Genomic DNA, 21,778 nt, shown 5'->3' with positions numbered 1-21,778 from the left:
GTTATCGTTGGTTTCATTTCTTTCTAATATTAAATATTAAAAAAAGATAACTACTAGAAAGGCAGGGCTTTCTATAACATATTGTTTAGACGATCAAAAGTTGTTGATTTAATAATAAAATTGATTATAATAGGATACCAATTATTGAAATAAATGATTTTAAATTTGAGGATTAATGTTAGTTAGTCTTTATAAAATTGAATACAAATGATTTAAATTTTAATTTTTTTTAAACATTTTATTTTAAACTCCTATAGTGGCGACATCTTATAAAGAGGGGTAAAGACTAATACATTTTCAAATATGAAATCGATAATAAATTTTAGTTAATCTCGCGTTAATCTTGTTTGAATTTGAATTTAAAAATTGGCGGGGAAAGGGCCTAAAGCCCGTAACCATGACAGTCGCAGGGCAGGATATTATTCAAATGTTTTCGGTGACATATTTCAAAATATTCGACATCGTCTAACTTATTTTTAAAAATCACGGCCGGCCGTCGGAAAATGAGCTACACTGTCGTGATCCTGATGCACAAAATCGTCGACGACCGGATCGTATCTACGGTCAGAGACGAAAAAAACTCTAGACTCGCCCTGGATATGGTGATGCGAACGTACCTCAACCCCGACAGAATTAGACTGAATATATCGAATTATAGTGAGGAGAAGGTAAGTTTAAATATCGACGATCACTTGCATATCCAGGATTCATTGGTGATAGAGGCGCTCAATGAGAACGAGATGATAATGTACGAGCGAATGAATTTGAATTTTCCTACGTTGACCAAGTGCCAGAATTGCGAAACGAATTTTCCGACGAAATATCAGTATCAGCGGCATCAGTGCGATTTTGACGTCAACAAGGTGGTTTTCAAAACCTGCCCTGACGATGAAATTGCAGAAAATATAACAGAAAATAAGAAAAAAACAGAGTGCGAAATATGCGGCAAGTTTTTCGCGAGCAAAATTAACCTGGAAAAACACCAAGAGACCCATTCCGCTCACGATAATATCTGCGAGTTTTGTGCGAAGCGGTTTGTCAGCGAAAACCGGCTGAGAATTCATAAGGAAAATCATTGCAAGAAGGCGGGTGACGTTGCCAAGTTTTATCGCAGCGATGTTACAGTGTGGAAGTGTAGAAAATGCCACGAAGTGTTTTCTTCCGCTGAAATTGCGGTGCATCACGTAGAAATTTGTCAGGAATCTGGAGATAATAACGAAAACAAGGAAAACTTTATCGAGAAAATTTCTACCGAGATTCTGCTGCAGTGCGAGTTCTGTAACAGAACTTATTCTGATAAAAATCTGTTATTGATGCACCAAAGAAAGCACACTACCGCAAAAAACTACGAATGCGTTAACTGTTTGAGGACTTTTGACTCTTTTTGTACGGCTTCGTCTCACTGGCTGAAAAAATGCACGGAATTTTCAAATTTATTTTACTTACCTCGATTGTCTTACTGCGAGTACTGTGATCGCACGTTCAAGTCTCACGATATCCTCTACAATCACAAAACAAAGAAGAAGCACTATACCCCGAAACTACATTCGCGTGCGGATGGCCCGCAAAAGCTTGACGAAGATGGAGAAGTAAAACCGTTGATTGAGAATAAGGATATTGTGAACAAACTTATAGAGGATGTGCTAAAAACTCTAGAGGTACCTGTGAATGACTTGGATGATGGAGGTGAGGTCCAAATGCAAGAGATCAAGGTGAAAATTGAACCCGGAGTGGAAGATCTTTCAAGGTGAGTTTAGAATCATTTTAGAATGTCGTTTCATTGCGTAAACATAGCGTTCTGCAACAGTGCGCCGCGCTGGCGCGGCGCCGGGCCTCTGTGGTCTGTGGGTCCTATAAAAAAGAACTTAGGAATTTTGTTTAAGTGCATACAAAGAATATTTTAATACCCTATTCAAAAATTATAATATTCTTTGGTGCATACCTAAATTATGTGCTAGGGCCTAGGAAAATATTTTAACTTCTACGGGGTTGCTTAAAAAAGTGAGTGGATCGGGATTTTTTTAAACGGAACACCTTGTATACTGTTGCATTTTTGCGCCCTTTCTGATCATAAGATATATTTAAATATGTCTTGATAGTTTCAGAGATATTAATAAATAAGTAAAAAAAATTACAAACACAACAAAAAATGTCCTGAAATCAAAGTTATATTAGTTATTTCCTTTAGATGGTTCTTCCTCGCAATCTTAAATCATGCAGGGTGTTCAAAATCCTACGCCAAACCACCGCCAAACTTTCTAAAATATAAAATAATTTTTTTTCTTTTTTTTTAATGGAACACCCTGTATATTATTTTTTTAGTAGATGGATAATTAAAAAATGACCATTTTTTATATTTAAAGTATTTTAAAATTTTTAATGGTTTTGCAGATCTACGTAGTATTATTTCATATGGCTCTTTCACCGGTAAAATACCATAGAAAAATCATTGTGGGTGACTGATTTAAATTTACTGTGGAAAATGCCATATGAAATATAAAGCCGTTAGTATCTGCAAAACCGTTAAAAATTTTGAAATACTCTAAATACAAAAAATGTTCAATTTTTAATTCATCTATTAAAAAATAATATACACCATATGCCCCATTAAAAATAACAAAGAAAATTTATTTTATATTTTAGAAAGTTTGGCGTAGAATTTTGAACACCCTGTATGACTTAAAATTACAATATTTATAGCAAAGTAAGTATAGACCATCTAAAGTAAATACCTAATTTAGTTTTGATTTCAGAACAGTTTTTGTATTTAAAAAAATAAGAAAGGCTGAAAAATATATATTTTTTATTTATTTATTAATATCTCTGAAACTATCTATGAAAATATATTTACTCATATCTTAGGTTTATATAAAGTGTATCTTAGGTTTATATAAAAGAAAATCATCCCAATCCACTCACATTTTTTTGGGTCACACTATAAATTACATGTTGTATCGTACAGTTCTAGGTTGGAGCAGGAAATTATAGAAGAACAGATAAAACCACCTAAAAAACGTAAATTACAATCACGTAATTCTTCTACTAAGCCCAAAAAGCACGCTTCAGCCACCGATGAAGGTTTCAAGTACCAATGCGAGCGGTGCATCAAGGTTTTCAGTTCTGTAAACGCTTTGGAAAATCACAGAAATAATGAACACGCCGCATCGTTTTGCTGTGAAGAATGTAACCAGGTGATAAACAATCCGGAGTTTAACCATAGTTTTTTTATTACAAATAATTAATCTTCATACACAATCTATTAATTACCTTACAATCTTTATGACACCCGTATTGTGTTACTTTACTTCAATTTCATCCCATTTTTTTAAAAGAATTAATCAATATTAACAATTTCAAATTTACACTTTTGCAATCTCTGACGTCACCTATCAAAAGTGTCACGGTTTGCCACCAGAGATAAAAACCATTTTTCTAAATGTTTTTTAAAGTACTTAGATATAAAATTAATTGTAAAATAAAACTTAAGGAACTTACGTTAAAATGATATTCACAGCAAAATATCGTACTTTTGCTGACATATTGTTGTCTTGCCGCTTCAAACCAGGGGTGCAACTTTGTTCATGTTTCAAAGCGATAGCAAAGTAATTTGTAGCTTGTGGCACTATGTTCAGTAGCAACATCGATTCGTAGCGATATTCTGATTTCCCGCTTTGTGGCGAGGCGACAGTCTAGACCGTGTCGCACACGTGTGCAAGAGTGTGATAGTGATACCATATTTCGCAGCATTTAAGCGACAAAAGTTTTGCAATGAACATAGTATGGATCTGGGGTGCGACTTTGTTCAAGTTAGCAACCGATCGTTTAGAAGCGATGTCGAAACCAGATCGATACTATGTTCATTGCAAAACTAGTGACGCTCAAATGCTGCGAAATATGGTATCACTATCATACTCTTGCACACGTGTCTAGACTGTCGCCTCGCCACAAAGCGAGAAATCAGAATATCGCTACAAATCGATGTTGCTACTGAACATAGTGCCACAAGCTACAAATTACTTTGCTATCGCTTTGAAACATGAACAAAGTTGCACCCCTGGTTTCGACATCGCTTCTAAACGATCGGTTGCTAACTTGAACAAAGTTGCACCCCAGGCTCTTCGACGGCTCTCATACAAAGGAACAGTTATATAAAAAGTTTTTCTGGAGAGCCTTCAAAGTTATTTAGACAGTCCTTCACAAAACAAACTTTAACACCCTTTATTACAAAAATAATAAAGATGGTACAATAAAACAAAATTGAAAACTCAAAGTATTTAACGCCAAACGCAAAATCCGCAAAATACAAATCTAACCTCGAACCCTCGAACGCCTCGAACATCCGAACAACTTTGGTAGTGTTTAGTGTTTCGATAAAAATGGCAGTAACCTGTTAATTATAAAAATTTAAGTTTTAATTTCTAGTAGTAAAACATATAAAAGTAAATTTAGTATTGGGGTAATAAAAAATAATCCCACATAAAAACGTATTTTTTAACGATTTTAATAAAAATAGAAAAATCTAACGTGATTTTAAGATATATGGAGTAAATACGGTAGCAGAGAACTAGACACGCCATAATATTATTTTTCAGAGGCTCGCGCCCTCTTTTGGTAGGCTGTTTCCCTGCATCCTGCATACATGATCAGCCCATCTTAAAGGTGCGTCTAGACTTGAGCATTTTAGCCTGAACGAACAATGAACCGAAATGTAATGAACCGAACGCACAGAGCAGAATTCGTTAAGTCTGGACGCACCTTTAAGGTGAATTCTCACTATACCTTCCGTTTCCATTCCATATCCGTTCCGTATTTTTGATTGTATTCACGCTATATGTAATGCTTCTGTTCTGTATCAGTTCCATACTTTTTATTGCACAATTTATATTATTACGAAAGTTTTATTTTAAAAAATTGTATCTTTTGAAAAAGGTAATAGATTTAATTAAGAGGTGAAAGAATAGATACATATCAGATATACTGAGATCATCAGAGATACTTTCAAATTTCAAACAAGTGAGTGTCCTGCTTTTTGAGGACTAAAATCTGGCAACCCTATAACTTCACATGCTAGTTATTTAAAGGAAAATATTTTTATTTGTTTCAGACTTTGCCTTCGGCCAAAGCGTTGCTGATCCATTGCAGGGCTCACAAAAGTTTAAAACCGTACGTTTGCGATACTTGCGGGCGCAGTTACTCGCAAACTTCCCATCTGTGGCAGCACATGAGATTCCATCAAGGTAAGAAAAATAATAATTTCGTATCATATAATTTAAGGAATTTCTGTACGGTTCGACAACGCCGCGTGATGTTTGAGAGCGCCAACACGCCACTTAAAATATCAAAGCCACAATTCTTACGATTTAAAGAGACGAAAATGTTGCTCCTTGCTTCTGAATATTAAAATTTAAAAAACAGTGTTTTGATGTGTTGTTTGTGTTTTTTTGACATTCTCTAGAAATAAAGAACAATTTTTAAATTTCAATAAAAGCTACCTAAATTGGAATTTACCCGGTATAGCTTAATATATAGTTAAATTGACTATTGTTCTTCAAATCAAATTAAAATTTGATCCAAAAGGTCATACAGGGTGAGACAAAATTAATATTGAACATTAGTCCCCTATAAAAGCATGTTACTCTTTTATTTTAAATGGAACACCTAGTATATTATTCCGATATTCAGTGGAGAACTAATGTTTCTGCAAAATACTATTAAGGTTACCTACCCCTCAAACAAATATTTTCCTAGATATTTTCATTTACATGATTTGATCTGAGTAGATCTTTATTATTTGATGAAATATAGGTGGCTGTGATATGTCTGACGTTACTTCAACATAGCTGTCTAATTAGTCTAACTTTAACAACTAGTTGTCATTTTGTGTCAGTTAAAACTGACAACTAAAACTAAAAAAAAGTCTCGGAAATTTGCCGAAAATGCAAACTTATCCTACATCAGAAAGAATTGGTATAATTTTATTAGTTTGTGGATGCAGTGTGCATTCACCAATTAATAGAATATTTAAATGCTCCTGATTTTATCTAGTCTGTTTTTTTATGGGGATATGTTAAGGACAGTGTTTACAAAACTTGACCAACTATTGTCGGCAATTAACATGAGAGAAATAATAATTATTGTAGCTGCTTTTCGAGGTAGAACTCCACATAATGCCTTTTAAAATGAAACGATCCTTTTGAAACTAGAATTATTTTATGCAGTTAACAGGAAAGAAAGTATTTTGAGCATTTGATTTCATCTAGATAATTTTTGTCACATAATTATAGGCTTATATCTAGTTTTAATTCTGTAATAATTAAAATATGTTTTAAACGTGTATCCTTTTATTACCGTTGAGTATTTTACTCTACAATTTTTATTTTTTTAAACAAAAGGTATTTCACACAGCCGCCTAGATTTTTTCAAATAATAAAGATCTACTGACGCAAAATCATAAAAATTAAAATATCTATTAAAATATTTGTCTAAGGGGTAGGCAACCTTAGTAATATTTTGAAGATATATAAATTCTCCATTGAACACCGAAAAAATACACTGGGTGTTCCATTTAAAATAAAGGAGTAATTTGCTTTTAAAAGTGACTAATGTTCCATATTAATTTTGTCTCACCCTGTGTAACTTTTCGAGTCAAATTTCAATTTGGTTTAACATACAATGGATACTGTAATTAAATATCAGGTTATACAAGGTGAACTAAAATTTAGGTAGCTGTTTTCGAAATTTAAAATTTACTCTTCATTTTCACAAAATGTGAAATATGTATGTCAAAATCCTTAGATTTTAGGTATATGCTTCTTCAATAAAACTCACCTTTATTTTTTTTCTAGAATCCGAAAATCAATTAATATATAGGGTGTTCCATTAGAAAAACACAACTTTGAGGTGTAACTTTTTTGGGGACACCCTGTATAGTTCTATATATTTTTATAAAATGCTTTCAATTAACCCTTCCGCGGCGGACTATGGGGTATTTTACCTCAAAATCTGGCCAATAATATTTTTATTTTTTTTTGCATTCTTCCGCCTTTTAAAACGTGAGAAAATAAAGAAATTGCTTCAAATTTTAATACATACCTAGCGTTTTTTTATTGACAAGATTAAGTCGAGACTCCCTCGAGTATTGACAATAACATGTCAATACTCGAGGGAGTGATTCCTCAGGTAATTTTATGGAGAAAAGTTTCCATAAACATAGGTCCAGAAATGCATTATTTCTAAGATACAGGGTGTTGAAAGTGAAAAACACTACATTTTTATTCGATTAAAAAAATTTTAACTGCGAAACTCGCAAAAATTAGCAAAATTTCTTATCATGGTCTTCTAAAGGAATACTTAAGCTACAAAACTAGCCAGATTGATATACTTGATAAAGTTCGATTACATACTGAAAGTCGCTGAAAGTTTACATAAACATTCTGTTATAAATGAAATAATATGTCTATTATTGAACTAGCAGATTAATATTCTTCTAACTACAAATAACAGTTATACTAAAGAGTAATACTCCCATATTATACTCCAAACTAATATAAGATCAATAAAAGATCGCGATTAGTAAGAAAAACTAAGATAATTATTGTTAAGTAAATTTTGTAAAAGCACAGCGATACACAGCTCGTCTATTCGAAGAACAATTTGTGATTGGCGCGGATTGTAACACGGAGGGACATTGACCCCTACCACCCACCTTCAATACATTCATGTTTATACAAATATTTCCTGGTATCGGTTGGTTGATATCTTGAATTTATATTTTTGAATATTGGCCAACTTTTTATTAGTATGAAAGGCGCCACCCTGTATTACTTTAGAGACTTTACCCAGAGACGCTAGGAAAGGGATGTCCTTTTTTATGACGCGAGATCTCTCTAGACATTTATATACCGAGTGTCCTGGACGAACAACAGTATTTTTCTTTTCTATAGGTATCAAACCGTTTGCCTGTCCACACGAAGGTTGTGAAGCCAGGTACACAATCCGTCCAGATTTGAAAGATCACATTCGCAAGGTTCACACTAGAGAAAGACCTTTCAAGTGCAACGTCTGCAACAAGTGCTTTTTGACAGGTTCCGTCTACTACCAACACCGTCTCATACATACCAACGACCGAAGATACGGCTGTGAGGTTGGTTCATCTGGGATTTTAGAGCTCTTTGGATTCAACTAGGTTATAAGAAACGCCATTTTGACATTTAGTATTATGTCAGTATGTTTTGCTTCTATTTCACGGCTTAGAATTTGATAAACAGCGGGGCATCGGTAAGGGGAACGCAGATCTCATGCGTTTATGCGCAAAAGTATGGTTTGTTTCATTCGTTCAGGAATTCCTATATTTCCAGTACATTTTTTAATGTAGGTATTTTTAACTTTAAACGTATGTAAAAAATGTCTAACCTATGTGGCGGATTCATCTATCCAAAAAAATCCTTTATGGGTATTGCGCCACTGCACTGCAAGAGAAATCTACAAAATAAAATAATTATTTTTTGTAAACACTTCTGCGTTAAACCTAAACGGAGGCTGCTTGTCAGAAGTTGTGTTTACAGTTATAAAAATTTGCCTAACAAAGAAAAAAATGCTTAACGTTTCGGAAAGTTAAGTTTTTTAGTTATCTAAGATTTGTCAGCATTCATGGGACACAGGGCACAGAATAAATTTTAATAACGCCAAAATTATAATGAAAGAAGCGATAGCCTCTAAAAGAAAAATAAAAGAGGCTTTTTTAATTCAATCTAATAAAAATAATAGTATTGCTCATGCATCTGTAGATATTAGTAATGTATGGCAATCGCTTCTTTGATTTTAAAGAACATAACATAAATAAACATAACATACGTAAAATTTAAAAATAATCATACAGAAAGTTTGGGCTTTTTGGTTTTACCTTATTAAGTAATTGTTATCAGGTAGTAATTGTAATTTTGAAGTTTAACTTAATATAATGTCATTTTAACAGAACGTCAACGATTTCTTGTAGACGTATCTGTTTTAAAAAGTAAAGTGTTCTCGAATAGTTCAATTTAAATATTTTAAATAGTTTTTTTCTTGATTCTTTATATTTTTTTTGCCTCCGACGACGGAAAGAGAAAACTTTCCGAAACGTTAAGCATTTTTTTCTTTGTTAGGCAAATTTTTATAACTGTAAACACAACTTCTGACAAGCAGCGCCCGTTTAGGTTTAACGCAGAAGTGTTTATAAAAAATAACTATTTTATTTTGTAGATTTTTCTTGCAGTGCAGTGGCGAAATACCCATAAAGGATTTTTTTGGATAAATTTAAACGTATGGTAATCGCAAAACAATTTCCGATGCACGTGATCAACTTTGAGTGACAAGCGATGGCGACAGCGCTGCCAGATTGTGATGGATTTATGACATGAATCTTAATTTAAAATTGACAAACAATACCGGGTGCGTCTCAAAAGTGGCTCACCCCCTATAACTTTTTTATTTTTTCAGATGAAAAAACGAGATTTGGTATGTTAGTATACGACATAAATTGGGATTGATTGACGTATTCAATTGTTTTCGGTCACTTCCGGTTTCACCGGAAATGACTACAACTTTTGATTTTTAAATGGTACCCTCGGTATTTTTTTACTTTATTCGATAGAAAATGACACTCTGAATCGAATGACATATCATATGTCAACGTTTGACATTTTGGCATATGGTTTATTTGAAATTGTAACATGCGGTTCATAACGACAATTTGACTCAAAATACCAAGTGTGTGGTATCAAATTATTCGTAAAAAAATGCTTTTTCCAAATATGCTAATGAGCCACCCTCGTTCCATTTGAAAAAATTGAGATATGATTCAAAATACGATTTGAGCATCTTTTAACCGACCAGGACAAGACACTAAAAACATTAGACGATCAAATCTATTTTTCCAAGGCTCCTTGATTCAAAATTAGTGTTTTTAACACACCCATGGCACTCTAGATTGAAACTTAAAATAGAATTTGTTTTTGAGTGACTATGTCAAAAATTGACATATGATATGTCATTCGATTCAGAATGTCATTTTCTATCAAATAGAGTAAAACAATATCGAGGGTGCCATTTAAAAATCTAAAGTTGTAGTCATTTCCGGTGAAACCGGAAGTTACCGAAAACAATTGAATACGCCAATCAATCCCAATTTATGTCATATACTAACATACCAAATCTCGTTTTATCTGAAAAAATAAAAAAGTTATAGGGGGTGAGCCACTTTTGAGACGCACCCGGTATATTTATTATATCATTTTTTAAAGATTTTTACGTTTTATTTTTAAATTAATAACTAATATTTTAGTAATTAATTTATTTATTTGTTTTATATATTATTTTACTTATTACATATTAGGCAAAAACTAGTCCATTATGAAGATTATTCTAAGCGTTATTATGGATTATTTATTTATTTATTGATGTACAATCTTACAACACCATAAGTGGTAATAACAAGTAAAAGGGTGCTATTTAATGCACAAACTAATAATCATAGAATTTAATAAAAACTAACGTAGAAATAACTTTGAAAGTGGTGTAATGTGCTTATCAATCAAACTTACTTCTCTGACTGCAGTCAAGGGTAAAAAAGGACCTTTATTTTCACGTTCTCGTTCAAAATAGTTTATCAGGAAAGCTACAAGCTCTTTGCTTCGACTGTTTAAATGCTTCGGCATATTTTCAACACACAATTTCAAGAGATGCAATACAAAAACTCGAAAATTTAGTTCTTAAAAGAACTGTTTGTGCTTTTAAAGTACAATTTTTAAAAAAAGACTATGAAAATAAGCAAAAAACTATATAGAATTACTCACAAAGATTAAACAACAACACGATATTATGCAAAATAATGACTCACAAAAGGATAATTGTCAAATCATAAACGACAACCTTGTTGAAAACGGCGCAATGTGACCAACATAGCGATAATAAAATTCGGTTTAAACTAATTTTTGCAGCTTTAGTCTAAATAAAATATCTGTTACAATCATTTGCTCTATAAAGCAGGGTTGGAAAAAATTATGATTTAAAAAAAAAAATCAAAAAATCAGATTTATTTGATTTAAATCAGATTTTTTTTTATTTAAATCAGATTTTTTTTATTTTAATTCTAAACAATATTTAAATCGAATTTCCAAATGACTAGGACTTTCCAATTAAAGTCCTATCCTAAATGGCTAAATATAACTCTGGCCGATATTGATAACATTAACAATTGTATGGTGCATTTTGTCATTTTTCCACATCGGTCTCCAATATATTTCGCAAAAAAGTCGCTCGCTTCAGATCAAAAGGATTTTTTTTCAAACGTCTCAAAAGTATTAATTTTTCTAATTTTAACGCCTAGGCATAAAAGTAAAGCACTGTTACGCCTAAGCACAAAAGTACAAAAATATATTATTAAACTGACATGAAGTGTCAAATTCAAGTAGTGTACAAATTGTTGCTCGATTACTGTTTATATTATTTGCAATGTTTGAAATTGATTAAAAAATTATTTGTAATGTTTAAAAAAAATAGTATGTTCTATTCGGAGTAAAAATATATAATTTTTACTCCTAATAGAATAATACACTATTGCACGGAAATAGTCTTAAGTCGAGAATGAAATTAGTATTATTTGGTATTATCTAATGTCAAAGTGTAAAATACTTACTGCAGATAAAAATGTCGGTAAGAATTTGGAAAAATACAACCGTTTCAAAAAAAAAATATAAAACAACATATTTCCTGACAACGATTATAGATTCTCGGGAATGAAGATATATTCTCTATATCAGAAGAACCTATAGTCTGTCCAACGAGAAGATCCTTGAGAGTGATAGATGTGTCTGTCATTTTAATTTCAAAGTAGTTTATTTTATTTTACAAAGAAATAAGTTGGTAGAACTGGAACGCATAGCAGGAAATATTTAAAATTTGATTGACAAGTGATTACTTCAAAATATTGTGAAAAAAAACTGTATAAAACTGAAAAAATGTAATCGAGTTATTTTATTTAATAAAAACGGTATGCGTTAATACAAAACAAACAAGAACAAGACACCACATACCAAAAAAATATAAAAAAGAACTATTTTTTACTTTCAAGCTTTATGAAACTACCCGCATTTATGATTATATTTATCAATATAACTTATGTACAAATACAAATTTGTAATATTCTACAGGAATAAATAAAACAACATAGGTAAATAAAACAAACTATTTTATTAATAATAACACTTACCAAATTGTACCTTAAAGGTTGGTTAATTAACTTTAATCTTAATTTTTTTAAACCAGTACCTTTTGACATTATTTCTCTGCAGTACTAAAATCCATTATTTACCTATCGTGTGATGTCGATATTTTACAGCTACTCCAGTTTTTAGTATGTGTTTAGTATGGTCCTACCATATTCGAGATGCACTTATCTACGACGAGATGGTATACGAACTTTATTGATGGTAACTTGTAAATTTAATGGTGTATAAGACTTTCTGCCTGGGCAGCGAGTGTTAACTATAAACTGTGCTCTGGGGCTACAGTTAATTTTCACTCGATTTTTCCTCCACTTGACTTCAAAAGACACAAAACACAGGTAATAACACGAATCATAATGCATCATCTTCCAAAACGCAGGATATTTGACAAAAATTGACACATTGGTTGACACAAAATTATATCCTATAATTTGGCAAGACTTTGACAAGCGTCAAAAATCTAAAGGCGAGTTCATACGCATCGGCGTCCGTTTGTCGTTCATCGTTCCGTCAAACCAATAAAATTGAAATACGATCTGTCAACCAAACCAAACCAATAAAATCCAAAGTTAACTTAAAGATTATTAGAAACTTTTTGTAAAATCTTTGAATAAGAAGACTAAGGAAGGAGCATAATGCTATCCATGTATTCATGCATGGTGGGCGGAAAAGCTCTCTAGGGTGGGGATCCTTGACAGTTCTGTTTGACGATTCATTTGACACATTTGAATTTAATTTGAAATTTTGTGGATTTGTCAGTCTTTACGGGGTAGATCTCGGCAAAAATTGAGTGAAATAATGGAACAACTTTTCGCTAGTAAGTGACTATATAATATACATACGTGTGGTAAACCGATCATTTATGAAATTCACTTAAATTAACTAAATTATATATTTTTCTTGCATTTTAGCTTTTATTCACTACTTGTCAAAGATCAGATGTCAAAGAATTTTGATACGTTAATTTGACTTACCTGCTTCAGTAGCGTATCGGATGTTTGTGTTAATAAATACTTATTATAACTTATCTATTTTTATTAGAATTATATATTTTTATAACAATTTTAATAACTACCAACATTTATTCACAACGTAAAATAAAATAACAAATTATTGAGTCTACCTCACGTCTACCCTACATCATAGTTTTACATTTTTTAAATAAAATTAGAACAGCACTGATAAACCGGAATTTAAGTCGGCCATATTTGAGGCCCATCGCGGTGTACCTAAGATTTTTGATATGCTCCTTCCTTAGTCTTCTTATTCAAAGAGTAAAATAAATAGATTGGTATGGGACGTCATCTGCATTTTTTCTGTCATCGTCTGTCGAAATCTTACCTGAGAAAAAAAACAGAGTTATAGTTCTGCACTAGACTGCGAATGATATGTATTCGAACAGCGAATTTTTGTCACTTGTACATAAACTTTAAAATAAATCCCTGCGTTTAGCGGTCTAATGGATTCACCCGAAATTACTTTAAAAATCGGTCCAACATTTAAATTGATGAATATATATTTTTATATAGTTTTATAATATTAACAATTATTTTTCGATTTATTATCTGACGACCACGACCGACGATCTTTTATAGAAATATTTTTTATAGTTTTCTAGGACACATTTTTATAACTTTTACAGTTATTTATTGATTTATAATAAAGTTTCAATAAAACATTTTTTTTTTTATTTAAATCACATGATTAAAATTAAAAAAATCACTTGATTTAAATCATGATTTAAATCATTTGATTTAAATCATGCCAACCCTGCTATAAAGTCAACTGAAAAGCTGCTCGGTATCTTAAATTATACAACAAATTTAAACATTTATGCCAAAATTTTATTTAGCCAGGTTTATAGAGTTTAATGTCAATGTCGATATGACTGATAACGTACATCGGAAAATGTTTTGCGATACAATATCTAAATTTTTTTCAGTGATTTTCTAAATATAGCTATATTTGTTAGAAAGCGTGTACTAACTATCAAAATCTGCTTTTTTAAAGTTCAAGGGATATAATACAATACAGTAACACCGCTATTGGATATTTTATTATAAGTCAATATTTCCGCTATATCCATGAAGGAGCTTAAAATTGGGTGTAGCATTGACCAATGGGAATAAATTATGCGCATGCGAAACACGAAAGAATCTCTATTAATTATTTTTTAATAAATTATTTGATTTTCCTTAATTTAATTTTCTATGATGAGTTATAATACAAGAAAGGGGGACACGATATACAATCTACAATCTACAATTTAATCCACAATATTTTCTAGTCCATGTGGCAACACAGGGCGCCGAAAGAAAAATCTAAGCATTATTTTTTAAAATTTTAAAGTTAATATTAACTCGGTTGTTTTTAGTTTATGTTAAAAACGGCAAATAGAAAATATGATTCTTTTATCCAGATCTACTACAACCTCTTAAAATACTTGCATTTATTTAAAAGACACCCTGTATATCATTAGTGATATTTTTTGTATTATTTGCTCTTCATTATTCTCTGAAATCTCAATAATAATAAAAAATTCTGGCCTGGATTCTGCATAGTAGGCCCGAATCTGACCAAACAACGTTGCCAGCTCGGTCCAAAAATCCCAAAACTCACTTTTTATCCTTTCTAGAGGAATATCGAGTAATATTTTCGAAACTTTATGACTAATTTTCTTGCTATTTCCCTCGTCATAGATTTGCCACAAGAGATTTTTCAGGGCTGATGCATTGAATAACCACAAAAGAATCCACACAGATGAACGGCCTTATCCTTGCTCAGTATGTGGCAGGGAATTTCGACAGAAAGGTGATAGAAACAAGCATGTGAAAACTCAGCATCCCGAATACTCATTAAATAGGATTTAGAATCAAATATATTTGTCGTTTTATCGTTTGAAAAATTGTGTTTATTAAATTTTATTGTTAATTTTAATTGTAGTAGGTTGGATGTTTCTTAAAAAATTGTTTCTGTATAATTTTAAATGTTTGTTCGGTTTGAAATAAATTTGAGAAAGTTTTTTAATATACGGCTTTTGTTTTTTATTCATTCAGTATACAGTTTTGGCTTCCTTTAAAATTACTGAGTAAATAGATTTCGATAATTTCAGAGATATTAATAATTAAATAAAATATATATATTTTTCAGCCTTTCTTAAAAAAATATTAAAAATGCAAGAACTGTTCTGAAATCAAAACTATATTAGGTATTTACTATAGATGGTCTGCACTTAGTTTGCTATAAACATGGTAATCGTAAATAATACAGGATGCTCAAAATTCTACGCCAAACTTTCTAAAATATAATAAATTTTATCTTCGTTTTTTCAAATGTAACACCCTGTATATTATTTCTTCAATAGATGAAGAATTAAAAAATGAAATTTTTTTTGCATTTAGAGTATATCAAAATTTTTAACGGTTTCGAAGATATTCGCGGTTTTATATTTCATATGGCATTTTCCACAATTTTTGTCAAAGCCACCCAATGATTTTTCTCTCGTATTTTATCATTGAAATCGCCATATAAAATGACACTGCGTGTATCTGCAGAACTATTAAACGTTTTGAAATACTTTTAAATACAAAAAATGTTCATTTTTTAATTCTACATCTAATAAAAAAATAATATACAGGGGGCCCCATTTGAAAAAACAAAGTAAAATTATTTAATATTTTAGAAAGTTTGGCCTAGAATTTTGAACATCCTGTATGATTTAATTTTTTTCCAAATTTTTTATTCTAAGAGTTACAGATGCCCGACGCACTATTGCCGGACCCTCTATATATTTTTATATCTATATTATTAGTCTATATACATCCATAGTTTCTAATGCCGGGTCCAGACCAAGCAGACAAAACAACGACAAGACAGAAACATTCATTTTTTACGACAAAATTGCGACAAATCCAATAAATTTCTGTGACATTTTTGTATCATTTTTGTTTTGTTTCAAAACTCGGAGACTTTTTTCAATGGTAAAATCAAAGTGTCTATGTTTTGTTCGTATATTTTACGACAAGTTGTCGGCGCAGTGTGGCTGTCAACATATGGCGTATGCTGTCTACAGTAGGACAATCACAACCAGTGAAATCACACATGATTAATAAAACCAATGACTAAAGAATATAAGGACATGTAACGCCCCTATACGGGCTGCAGCAGAATTTGTGACCTTAGAGACCTTTCTTTTGGTGGCAAACAATGAGTCATCACTTGGTCACCAGCGACAATTTTAGCGATTTTTAATAGTTTGTGTATAGTAAACTTTGTATAAACTTTATTACAATGGTGATTAGTTGTTCAGCTTTCAAGTGTAAAAGCAGCAGCGATAAGAAAGAGCCAGGAGTTACGTTTCATAGGTAAATAAACAGTCCACTCCAACTTTTTAGCGTTTTCTTATTGAATTCGATAATTATTCTTCAATTTCAATTAACATCTATATGTACTTGATATGTGCTATACGTCGATACTAGTTTTGTACCTTTTGTTAACATTTTAATACGATTTTTTCGTAATTAATTAGGATGATACACCATAGGCGTAGTTAAAACAATTATCAAAAAATATAAATATTGCTTTAAACAGTTAGGTTAAGACAAATATGTGCTACGGCACTGTTTGGTGACATCGTCACAATTTGCTCTTGGGTGTTATTTGTCCTTGGATTCTTTAGTCATTGAATAAAACTCATTTGCAACAATTAAACTTTTGACTTTGTTGTACTTTGTACTTTTGTCCTTGCGGTGCGGAAAATTTGTCTCAAGTTTATCTTGTTTTTGTCTCAAAATCGTGTTTACTTTTTGTCACTTTGGTCTGGACCCGGCATAAGTTGGTAAGTTGACTGTTTTCATTAGACATCTTTTTCTTGCATTTTTTTTTATTTTGTATCTAATGGCAATTTTTTTCCTGGTCTGGTTAGCCGCAAAATTCCAGTAAGGTTCTTCTAGAGAAGAAGAGACGCAAAAGTATCTTTCATACATAAGTTCTGTTTTGTGACTTTATATTAACCTTTATAATAAATATTATATTATTAATATTTACTAACGATTTGTGAATTTACAAAAGTAATTGTAATAGACTATTACAAATGGGTAGTTTGTATATAAATTCACTATAATCAAATGTTTTTATTTGTTGTTACCTACTATTATAGTAAAAGTACAGGAAGTTAACGATTTTAAAAGATAAACTTACAACGAATAAGTAAATTTACTATGAGATACACATTTTTTAAATAAATTCATAAAGAATAATGGTGAATATAAAGATATATTATAATATATTAATACAGGGGGGTGGCGCACAGTGTTTTGTCTAATGGACAAAAATAAAAAAATTACGTATCAATGTTGATAATATTCTTATTTATTATGATAACTTATTGAGTCATCAGAAGGAAATGCAAACGTAAAACTTCAGCAACAGAATATTTTAGTTATAAGTAGGCTGTAAAAACAAGTGATATTCGGATCGGATTCTGATCGCCATATCAGCTCTGTCATTTCTATATTTTGACGTTGTTTTGTGACAGGTAAATTTGTGAATATAATCGTGTAAATAATTATTAGTAAATAATTATGATAATATTATCCAAGGTATGTACTTTATGGTTTTAATATTTTCATATGAAAATTATGTTCTATACATATATATTTATGTATCTAAAATTTTGCTTGTTAAAATGCGAAAACAATATATATTTTTACATTTCATTACGGCTTTTCAAAAATACCCCCCACCCCCCCCGCCCAGGATTTTTGGCTGATAATAATCTTTAAACTATGTAGTTTTCGAAACCACAATACAAATTTGCCCCAACTTGCCCCAAACTTTTTTCTTAATTTTTTTTTAGGAAGGGAGATTCATATAAAAAATCGGTCTTATTTGAGGAATGGTTTGTGTTGCCGAAAAATTGTGAAGCCTTTTAATACCCAATGGTTAAGACACGAATTTAAACAAACTCATTCAGCAGACAAGTAAATATTTTTGTTTAAAAAAGGAAAGCAACTCGCTCGCGTTTTGTGGAAAATAATAAAACTTGGCTGAACACCAGGATAATGTTACCTAATGTTAGCCGAAATGATATTAATATGTGATACCTAATAATTAATATTGATTATTGTGATCATTAATGATATTATTCATGTGATTGATACTGGTGAGGGAACAGATTTATCCCTGCCTCTTGATTTGTCTAATTTAGTGGAAAATGAATCAGAAAGTGAAGACTCCGACTAATTGGTTATTTCTACATTTTTGTTATATTGATCTCTGTTATAAGCCTATTCAGTGTTAAGTATACATACATATAGATAGATATTAAGTCGATTTCAGTCCAGTAAAGAAAAAAGTAAGAAAACACTATTTATTAAACATTAATATAATCACTGCTAATTGATTCCAGAACAGAGTCCTTCGACTAATTTGTTATTTCTACATTTTTTATATTGATCTCTGTTATGAACCTATTTAGTGTTAAGTATACATAGATGTAATATATTAAGTTGATTTCAGTTCAGTGAATAAAAAGTAAGAAACCACTATTTATAAAACATTAATACAATCAATTATGGCGCGGGCAGAATTCTGTTATTAATTGACTCATAGAAAACTTCATTAATTATGAGTTAAATTTTTGCTAATAATATTGTATTTTTTAAATATGAATTATATGTATAGATACCCTTGAATATGATTGACAAATATAGAGTAATTGCATTTTTATACCGGCTGTATAGCCAAATAAATTATTTTTGTCCCCTAGTCCCTATATCATAAAACACTGTGATGGCGCACCTCATTCGCCCCGGTGGATTATACGAAAACGGAAAGATGGAGAAACCACATTTTTTATAGGTATATGTAGAGAGGTAATGTGCATAATTTAAAATTATTTTCAAATGTACGGGGTGTGTCAGAACTAAGATCTATACCAAAGTTATATTTTTTCTTAAGGAACACCCGGTATTTTATATCATTTTAGGATTCTTAGGCAAAAAATAAGGCATTTATTATAAGGGTTTAATATGTTTAAATGCTTTGGTTTTTGAGATATTTAAAGATATTTAAATATACATGCTATGATAAAAAAGTTTGTCAACACCCTTTACAATGATTTTCAGAGTTAATTCTTGTGCTGATTTTGAAGCCAGAGAAATAAACTTTACTAAAATGTTTTTTTGCTGCCTTAAATGTATACAGGGGTATCAAAAATTGCTGGTCTATTTTAAATATTTATTTTACATAAAAACTTCATTATTTCAAATACAACAATATGTATTTTTTTAAATAAGTCGAAGAACATTTAAATGCTCTTTCAAACTATATTAAGGGTTCCTATATCTATCTTGCTCAGATTTTGAATAAAAAGCGATTTTTCAATAAAATGACAATCAAGATGGCTGGTGTCGCCATGGCAATATGATAGTGACAGTTAGTAGCTATTTTCAAAATCGACATTAGTTCATGGACTTTATTTAAATTTATAACAGTTTAATTTTATTTAATTTACCTAAAATAGTTTAATAAGTAAGTATAAGTAAGCATTTATCATTTTATCAAGAAAAATAAAGAAGTGATTTATATTAAGATGACTTATAGATATAATGGATTCTCTATAAAAGAACCAATTAAGGCAAATTCATTTTCTTCACTTCCAACGACAGGTTTTTGTCTAATAGTTTTGCCATTACTTCCGCCAGGAGATACTACTTCATTTTTCTTGATAAAATAATAAATACTGACTTATTAACTTTATTGTAGGTAAATTAAATAAAAATAACCTGTTATAAATTTAAATAAAGTCAATAAATTAATTTCGATTTTGAAAATAGCTACTAAGACTACTACTGTCATTAGAAAATGTCCATGGCAACACTAGCCATCTTGATTACAATTTTATTGAAAAATCACTTTTTATTCAAAATCTGAGCCAGATAGGTATAGGAAACTCTAATATAGTTTGAAAAAGCACTTAAATCTGCTTCGACTTGTTTAAAAAAATACATAGTGTTGCGTTTGAAATAACGAAGTTTTTATGTAAAATAAATATTTAAAATAGACCAGCATTTTTTCATACCCCTGTATATATTTAAGGAAGCAATTAAATTTTTTAGTAAAGTTTATTTCTCTGGCTTGAAAGTCAGCACAAGAAATAATTCTGAAAAGTAATGTACAAGGTGTTGAGAAACTTTTTTATTATAGCATGCATATTTAAATATCTTTAAATATCTCAAAAACCAAAGCTTTTAAACATATTAAACCCTTATAATAGATGCCTTATTTTATGTCCAAGAATCCAAAAATGAAATAAAATACAGGGTGTTCCATAAGAAAAAATATAACTTTGGTGTGGATCTTAGTTCTGACATACCCTGTACATTTCAAAATAATCTTAAATTATGCACATTGCCTTCACACATATACCCATAAAATATTTTGTTTCTACATCTTTCCGTTTTCGTATAATCAACCGAGGCGAATGAGGTGCGCCACCCTGTATACATGCCAGAACTTTGAAGAAAAGAACGGATGGTAAATTTACTACAATAAACTATGGCAAGAAATAACCCTCAAAATTGTTATTATTCATAAATTAACTTTTTCACTGTAGAGTAGAGACGTAGTGGTGGACACATAGGTGGAGCCCATGGGGCCTAGGCCCCCCCTAATATCTATAAATTGTGTTAAATATTTGGCTTTTGTGTTAAAAAAGGCGCCATAAAAAGCCTATTCTACATTATTTTTTAATTTGGATCCCCCTAAAATGAATTCCTGATTCCCCCCCTGTAGAAACGAAACAAGTTGCTTACTCCTTCTATTTAGTGGTTTTGGTATTTTATTGCTAAGAAAATTGCAGAAATCAAACAAAAATCAGATTTAATTTTAATATATATTTTATTATACAAATAAAACCAAATTGCTCCACAATATACCTTCTAACTATACTAACTGTTAACAAACCACAAATGTTATGGCTTAAACTTAAATGCAAACCTTATTTTTAGACAGATAACCATCGTATTTCTGTTTGTTTTATGAGATTTACAAGGAAACGCATTATTTTGAAGCATGTTCAATTTGTTTACTACGTGTAGTAAACATATTTTACCTTAATCATTGTGGGTGTGCCAAAAGATGTGATCATCGAGTATTTGTAATAGACAATTCAAAGAAACTAGATTTTAAAATGTTCAGAAGTTATAGACTGTTTACTGCTATTTAACGACGTCTTTTGTCGACGACGAATAAACGTTTTATTTTAAATTTCTTAATTCAATTTTATATTAATTATGTCATTTGGGAACATTATTAAGAAAAAAACAAAAGAAAAATGACAAAGCGTCAGTGAAACGAGATAACCTGCTAACTCCATTTTTTACGTTAATAAGTTTTTTTATACCATTAGAAAAAATACTCTATACTAAGTAGGGAAAGCAAATACATTTTTTTCCATTAAAGAAAATTTGCTTTTTTAACTCAATAATATCTGCTAACTCCCAGTGATCTGA

The 21,778-nt window shown here is 30.8% G+C and overlaps 1 protein-coding gene across 2 annotated transcripts; it reads left to right on the top strand.

Moving 5' to 3' along the window:
* The first annotated feature begins 106 nt into the window (after positions 1-106).
* Positions 107-15,250, top strand: LOC115876513 (zinc finger protein 62). 2 transcript variants are annotated; one of them, XM_030892319.1, is made up of 5 exons: positions 107-1,747; positions 2,963-3,191; positions 5,105-5,237; positions 7,944-8,143; positions 14,963-15,250. In XM_030892319.1, exons 1-5 carry the CDS (start codon positions 504-506, stop codon positions 15,131-15,133), a joined length of 1,977 nt encoding a protein of 658 aa, XP_030748179.1. In that variant the 5' UTR covers positions 107-503; the 3' UTR covers positions 15,134-15,250. The 2 variants fall into 2 exon arrangements, with proteins under 2 accessions (XP_030748179.1, XP_030748180.1); XM_030892320.1 differs by having other exon boundaries at positions 14,986-15,101.
* Positions 15,251-21,778: the final 6,528 nt, after the last annotated feature.

The sequence above is a fragment of the Sitophilus oryzae genome, unplaced genomic scaffold (genome assembly GCF_002938485.1).
Source record: "Sitophilus oryzae breed Bouriz unplaced genomic scaffold, Soryzae_2.0 scaffold_1436_pilon_pilon, whole genome shotgun sequence".
Lineage (NCBI taxonomy): Eukaryota > Metazoa > Arthropoda > Insecta > Coleoptera > Curculionidae > Sitophilus > Sitophilus oryzae.
Note: the sequence above shows the minus strand (reverse complement) of the source record. Positions and strands in the feature narration are given on the sequence as shown.

Coding starts and splice junctions, on each gene's coding strand:
- LOC115876513 (XM_030892319.1), top strand. CDS start 504: ATGAGCTACACTGTCGTGATCCTGATGCACAAAATCGTCGACGACCGG. Junction 5,238..7,943: donor GCACATGAGATTCCATCAAG/GTAAGAAAAATA, acceptor TCTTTTCTATAG/GTATCAAACCGTTTGCCTGT. Junction 8,144..14,962: donor ACCGAAGATACGGCTGTGAG/GTTGGTTCATCT, acceptor CCCTCGTCATAG/ATTTGCCACAAGAGATTTTT.